Genomic DNA, 7,488 nt, shown 5'->3' on the forward strand with positions numbered 1-7,488 from the left:
AAAATTATAAAATACTTATGTGGCTAATTTTGTGTATAATTAAACTGTTTTGATATTATAACTTCAATATAAATTTCATTATCAAAATCTTAGCAATGCATGTATCCCTCCCCCCATTGCATTCAATATTGAAATCATAGTCAAGTAGTTTTTGAAAAACAGATTCAAGATTGTTTCTACATTTTTCTCAAGTGTCTAATGAAATATCACATAAATAATGAGTACATTTTATCTATAAATTCTAAATACACACAAATCTAAAGAAATAATACCTTATTGATCTTCTCTTTAGGATGTCTCAAAAGTGCAGGGAAATAGGACAAAGCATTGAAATTGAGCACTACCTGGGTCTGTTCATCTGTTCCGGTAACAATATTTCCTACTGCTCTTAAAGCTGCTGTCTGCAGTTTATAAATTTCATATGAAATATCACTTTATTGACACAATTTTCTTTATAAAAATAAAATATTTGATAGATGTAATAGTTTACTTCTAAACTAAATATGCAGCACTAAGTCTTCAAATACATTTCTAATTAAATTGTAATTACTTTTATCATACTTTTATAAAAGTTTTTCTTTTTTGTTATACTAAGCTTACTGTGTTTATTGAGGAGGAAAGTAAAAAAGACTTTCAAAATTTAAGTAATTTAGAAAAAAAAGGCTATAGACATCGGGAAGACACAAACCAAATTTTTAGCCCGAACACTAACATCACTAAAATTCATCACCTGAACTTTGACTTCTTTGTGACACAAGAGAGGTACTAATTGTTGAACTACTCCAGCATCAATGACCATCTGAAATGACCATTCAAATTATGTTGTGATTTGAAGTTTGTGAGCAAGATTTGTATACTAAAAACTCATTGTTTTCTCTCTTAAAATTAAAGGTTTTTTTTCTTTATGAATATAAGTATTTTTCTGAAGCCAGTCACTAACAGTATCTAAACTTGTGTTAAAAAAATGCTTGATAATTTTGTGTACAAATGATACAATTTCTTTTTCCTTATTACTCTTCAAATTACCAACTTGTTTTTATACCGTTCGCTACCAGATAAGTCAACAATTTATCTATTTTCCTGTTACAATTCTTAAAGAACTGACCTGAAATAATGGATGAAATTAATTATTTTTTGCTTAAAATACAGAATGACCCCTACCAGTAATTAGTGGGATTAACTGCAATGTTTATGGCAATTTTGCTTACATTTTTCATGATGCTTGTATCATTAGGAATCCTTTAGCCAAGGTCATGGCTCACAAGAAGTTTCGTACATAAATAATTTAGAAAAATTTCTAAAACGCTATTAGGAACCTATATGAACCTCATTGGTAATTCTAGGGTTAAGTGGTGCTATATCTCTTAACATTTTGTATGTGATTACAAGGGCAATGGCCTGGCACGGCCAGATGGTTAGGGTCGTGGGTTCATATCCCCTTCCCACCAAACATGGCTCGCCCTGTCAGTTATGGGGATATTATAATGTGATGGTCAAACCAATTATTTGTTGATAAAAGAGTAGCCCAAGAGTTGGCGGTGGGTGGCGATGACTAGCCGCCATCCCTCTAGTTTATCACTGCTAAGTTAGGGGGATGGCTAGTTCAGATAGAGCCCCACAAAATTCAAACCAAACCAAACTACGAGGGCAAATATTAATTCTTCAACAGTTGATGCATCTTTCATATAATTGTGCTTTAAATGAATTCACCCCAAACCTAAAATCTTGAATTTAGTAAATGTGTATGTTTAAGGACAAATAGCATTTTAACTGTAGAAGTTTAGAAACTTATCAACTGATTTTCTTTCCTCTTTTAAATTCAAGTAATTTTTAGCAGATACACATGGCTCTGAATCACAAATTTTTACAATAATGTATGTGTATATCAAGGGTATAAATATTTTTCTGAATAAGATTACAAAAGATATGGAAAGAATTTTGAAATTATAAAGATGCGGGAAGAATTTAGGGTCATGGAAAAGAATAAAACGAGAAAAGGGCAAAAAATGGGAAGCATCTATCCTTATATTTGGACTTTTCCTGGCTACTGATGCACACTTCTGACTTGAAATTACTGATAACTGCACTAAAATTACTGTGCAAAGAGATAACTACAAATAAATAAAAATCTTTTTTTTAGGCTTGATTTTAGATTAACCACTGTCATATACGCTTTCTTTGTGGGATCAATACAGTATCTGTGGTTTCAGTCCTTTAGCTGTGCGGCCCTCTCTCTGAGTTAACTTGGAGTTTTACCTCTTGGTTCATCATTAAAATGTCCAAACGACAAGTAATTAACAACCTTTATGTACATATTTCATACTTTATTTATACAATCTGTACATGTCAGGCTGAACGACACATAAACTGGAAAATTCTGAAATCCAGCATGGCTCAGGTTCCAAGCATTCCTGATTTGAGATCGAGTACCTGTACTAAATAGTAGTTACCTATGAAGAAAGCATTGTTTGATTTTCTAAAATATTGGAATGCCTTGAAAACTAGAAAGTTCTATTTGTGTTTATTTAATGAAAAACAGTGCAATGGGCTATTTTTGTTGTGCCTACTACAGGGATTGGAACCAAAGTTTACATGTTACAAGCCCTCAATGTTACTGTTTAAAGTGAAAAAAAAATCAAGAGTAAATGAAGCACTAAGCAAACATCCTACCTGTATCTGTTCATTACCACCATCAGTAAGATAGGACAGTGCCCAAACAGTGTCGACAAGAATCTGTACAGAAAGAAAATAATTTATAGCTCGTTAGAAACTTGTTTAAGGTTTATTATTTTAAAACATTAGGGTTACATTCAGGTACATTACATATACTCCACTCAATAACATACAGTATTTAACCCACTGACTACAGCTACTCTAACACGTGTGGAATTTTTGCAAGCAGTATACTCTAAACAGCCCACTCGCATTCAACTGCTGGAGGCGGACCATGTCCTATATGTCAAATCAGCAATCAATGGGTTAATTATGCTATGACAATGAGAAATGCTATATAACAGCAACATCATTATCAAAGTGTAACAAGTACATGCATCATACCTCATTTAACAGGAATAGGAAGCTAATACCATACATTCACCAAATTATTATAAACAAATACACAAACTTTAGTTCATTCATATAGTGTGATCATAGTTCTTTTACTAACTTAACTGATTATTTCAACTTTCAAACATAAATTAATAATTCTTATAAGCTCAAAATGTTATTGCCAAACTTTCAGTTCTTGATGGTTGTCATTAAAGCAGTACTAAAGTGAAGCCATACAATAAAAAAAAGGGCATTTCTTAAGGTTGGCAATCAATACAGAACTAGAAAGTACTCAAAACAAAATATACAGTTCCACTTTCCCAGAATTGCTAAAAGTTCTCCATCCACTGCTGTCACAAAATAATAATAATGCTATTGCGGTTGAAAACTTTAACAATAGACATGCTTCATTTAAATCTATTATCAGTAACCTTGTTTTAGAACTTTAATTATCAAGATTACTTTATAAAGGAAGCATCATGACAAATGTACCATAGTCTTATATAACAGAAAAATTCCCAAATTACAATTATGCAATCCACTGTAACATTGCACTTTACTACTACTGTTTCCACAGGATAAGCTAGTGGAGTGAATGATTTTAAATTTTAATGGCAGTGTGCAAATGTGCAGCCACACGTCTCTGGAGGTTAATCTCGTGCTATAAAATAAATCAAAATATCGGACAATAGTTCCGAATACATTGAAGCGATGTAAAATACACTATATTAAAGTTGACATAATATTAAATTTAATTTACAAATTGAAAAAACAAAATTAAAAACCAGGTTTCTTAGTTCATTTGTATATGTTCCACAACCATTTTAAATCTTGAACTTGTCAAATACGCAAGATATATTAACGAAAAATGAGCTGTATTACAGATAAATAATTTGCAGTTGCCTTTAGTTTCAGACCCAAAGTACTAACTACCAATGATAGAGGAAAGTTTCCTGTAATGCTGCAGAAATATTTAAAGGTAAAATAAAACAGTAAATTTCCAAATACTTTTTACTCTTTTAACATTTCTAAAACCAGTGAAGTGCAGGTGAACTAATTTTCTAAATCAAATGAAAACTCACTTTCATTATAATTTTGATGTGATTGTTTTTGTTTTTATGGTGGTTAGAAGGTCAGTCAAATCGACCAAATCTGTACAGAGGTACAATAGTGAAAATGACATATAAAATATAAAGTTTATTCTGAAAAAAGCATCTGATAATTATCTGGAGGTTATAAAAATTATACATGTGAAAAAAATACTTATAAAAGTTGGTCCTTGGGACCAAACTCGTGCTGAAAGAGTTAGATGCCAAAATTACCAAATCTTATAACCCAACCAGTATTCTATGATGAGTCTTTTACTAGTTTGGCCAATAAAAGAGTTGTAATGACCCATGAAAATTGAGATGGTTACAAAGAGACTGCAACAAATATACAAATACAAATCTTACTCAGCCTCATAAAAATTTATTAAAAATTGCTGTAAAGGACTTAATCTACGTGTCTCTAATTATATAGAAATTAAATGTAAACATATCCAAACAAATAGAAAACAAACAAAACTGTGTAATACTATAGACTAAAAGTATATCTTGCATACATTCATGATGACAGAAACTATGTTTTTCTTACGTTTATATCAGAATGATTTATCAACACACAAAGTGCTGGAAGAAGTTCTTTGATGGTATCCTTTGGTGGAGGTGGTTCTTTGTTACGACAGAGGTTTACTATAACCCAGGTGATATTCCGAAGGAAAGAAAGTGGAATATCAGGTTTGATGAAAGTCAGTAAAGGCTGGACAACACCTAAGCTAATGACATAGTCTCTGAGATGGGGACCATCACCTAAAATTTTCAGAAACAGTTGATTCTATTATAAAGGACTAAATCAAAATTATTATCTTAAAAGTAATAATCCTAATAAAAACGTAATTTTTGTATAATTTTTAAATTTCCCACATTGTAATTTATATTGCCTTTGTTTTCAAACACGATAGAGGAAAACAGTTTTCTGCAACATAAAATAATTTTGAGTGGACAACCTACAAGTAAAAGTCAATTAATACTTACCAATAATATTTCCTAGTGCCCATACAGCTTGCTCACAAACATTTTGATGGGGCGACTTCAGAAGTTCTAAGAATAAAGGAACTGCACCTAGACATTTGAAACAAAAATAATGTTTACAGATTTGTTTATCAAAAATATGTATGTATGTATGCATGCATTTTAAGTTATTTTAGATCTAAGCAAACCCTAATCACACCATATAAGGCATATACATACATATAAATTTGTTCACTTTCATTTATTAACCTCCTGATGTCATTGAGATTTTACAGATCCAACATGAATGTTTGACAATTTCAAAGCTCAAGCTATCAAAGATATACATATCTGATTTTATTTTATCTATAAACCTAGTAAAAAGTCAATGGCCTCCACTTTAGATGAGGTTAATGGAATATGATAAATAAAACTTCAGTTACTGCAACAACCAACCTGCATTAACAACAGCCTGAGTCTGTTGTGATGTTCCAGAAGCTATGTTGGTTAAAGCCCATGCAGCTTCAAACTGAAGGGAAGGACTAGTAAACAGAGAAAAAAGAGAGAATACTGTAAAAGAAACTTACAAATGTGTATGAAATTATGCTTACATACCAAACAGAACAATTTTTTAAAACTCATTGTTTGCAGTTGTGTTTTGTAAAAAATAATATGTTTTCTTTATGCAAGTAGGAAGTTAAATATTTCTATTTCCCAAATTGGAGGATCTAGAATCAAAATTATGGTTAGCAGTGCAGAGTTTTTGTATTTTTTAAAAATTATTTAACCCAAAGCAAACATTAATAAAAATGCATATCAAAATAACTTCTAATTTTGTAGATTTCAGTTATATTTTTTATGTTGCACATGATTAGAGAGGAGAGAGATAATATAGAAGTTTAAAAATGGATTTCTGTCATTTGTGCTCATAAAAAATACAAGATACTGGGCTGGAAATGGTTAAATCAATAAGGCAGCCACATGAACATCTGTGCATGGAAATGTATTAGTATAATCTACTTAAATATTTACACGTCCAATAAGAATTTGTGTAACACGCAACTTAGAGATATGAATAAAAGTCATTCAAATAATTTCTAGCTTATCAACTGCTTTGCAGTCACACAAAAATAATCTTGTTTTCCAAAATCAAAGAAGACTATTTTTTGAGTAACTACAAGAAAACAATCGATTGTTAAAGATGCTCAATTTAAAATTCTTTGACTAACAAAGGTTATTAGAGCAAAATTACTGTTTTATACTTTAGTGGTTGGTTTGTATCAAAACATACCTTTCTTGAGTTATAATTTAAAGAAGCTTGAAATACTGTTTGGTTATTAATAAGTGAAAACCCGTAATGGCTAAACTGAACTAACACACTGATGTAAAGAATTTTGCATATACATACTTTGTGGTTTGCAGGCAGTGTACCAGGATGGGAAGAATTCCAGAATTGATCAGGTCATCAATTGGAGGATTTCGATCACTGGACAAGAGTTTCCTGGAAAATTTAAACCCCAAGTCAAGTATTTGAAAGAATAACATCACAACACCAACAAAGTTAAATAGATATCCATGAAAGCTTATGAGCTTGGTTTTATATTTTAACAATAAAACTAATAAGTGACAAAACTTCAAGTTAAGAACTCATGATAGAAAGTTGACAGTTGTCAAATAGTGACAGAATAAGTATGCTCGTACAAGTTATTTGAAAACAACTAGATAAGATTATTTACAAGAAAAACTCCATAAGAATTCTTGATTTTTACAACATCTTACACTTCATGTCAAAGATTGATCCTAGAATTCCAAGACACTTATATTGCTCGGAGATGGCTTGAATGTGTAATGAAGAAAAACTTTAATATAAGTTTAACATAACAGCAAACGTACAACGGTTCGACAAGGTTTTGTCATCATCAGATACAAGTAGTTTACACTGACACAGATATATATATACACACACACACAGTATGGAATAAAGAGGTCACATGACCAGATACTGTTGCATGACATATCTTGGCATCACAGGGTGTATTGTTTCATAGAATTATTATAATTTTTCTATACTGACTATATACATCTTATTTTAGTTGAATATATTAGCCTCTAATCTAATGATATTGCTGTCACGAAACACACAAAAATGTAAGACATCACTAGCATAGTTCTACTGTATTGTTAAAATCCGAAAAACATGATGAATTTGACTAGTTACTAATAATTAAAAATATTAACATAGTCATACCGAGGAGTGCATATTATATTAATAAACAGTATATTTTCTCACATCTATTGGACGTGGTCAACCTAACTACTGAAATTTTATTAAGGTCTTTTCTAAAAGTTAACTCTTTCAGAAAGGGGCTCGGTCCCAGGGGACTGAACT

At 31.1% G+C, this 7,488-nt stretch overlaps 1 protein-coding gene across 1 annotated transcript in view; it reads right to left on the bottom strand.

Moving 5' to 3' along the window:
* Positions 1-257: 257 nt before the first annotated feature.
* Positions 258-7,488, bottom strand: part of LOC106474940 (importin subunit alpha-3-like) — a 32,921-nt gene continuing 25,690 nt past the window's right edge. Inside the window, exons 3-9 of the mRNA XM_013935639.2 lie at positions 6,508-6,600; positions 5,556-5,641; positions 5,124-5,210; positions 4,684-4,898; positions 2,671-2,733; positions 731-799; positions 258-401 (exon numbers count right to left, since the gene is read on the bottom strand). Of these exons, the coding sequence (XP_013791093.2) occupies positions 258-401; positions 731-799; positions 2,671-2,733; positions 4,684-4,898; positions 5,124-5,210; positions 5,556-5,641; positions 6,508-6,600 (757 nt within the window). The remainder of the gene's footprint in view (positions 402-730; positions 800-2,670; positions 2,734-4,683; positions 4,899-5,123; positions 5,211-5,555; positions 5,642-6,507; positions 6,601-7,488) is intronic.

Source organism: Limulus polyphemus, unplaced genomic scaffold, assembly GCF_000517525.1.
Source record: "Limulus polyphemus unplaced genomic scaffold, Limulus_polyphemus-2.1.2 Scaffold7884, whole genome shotgun sequence".
Classification (NCBI taxonomy): Eukaryota; Metazoa; Arthropoda; class Merostomata; order Xiphosura; family Limulidae; genus Limulus; species Limulus polyphemus.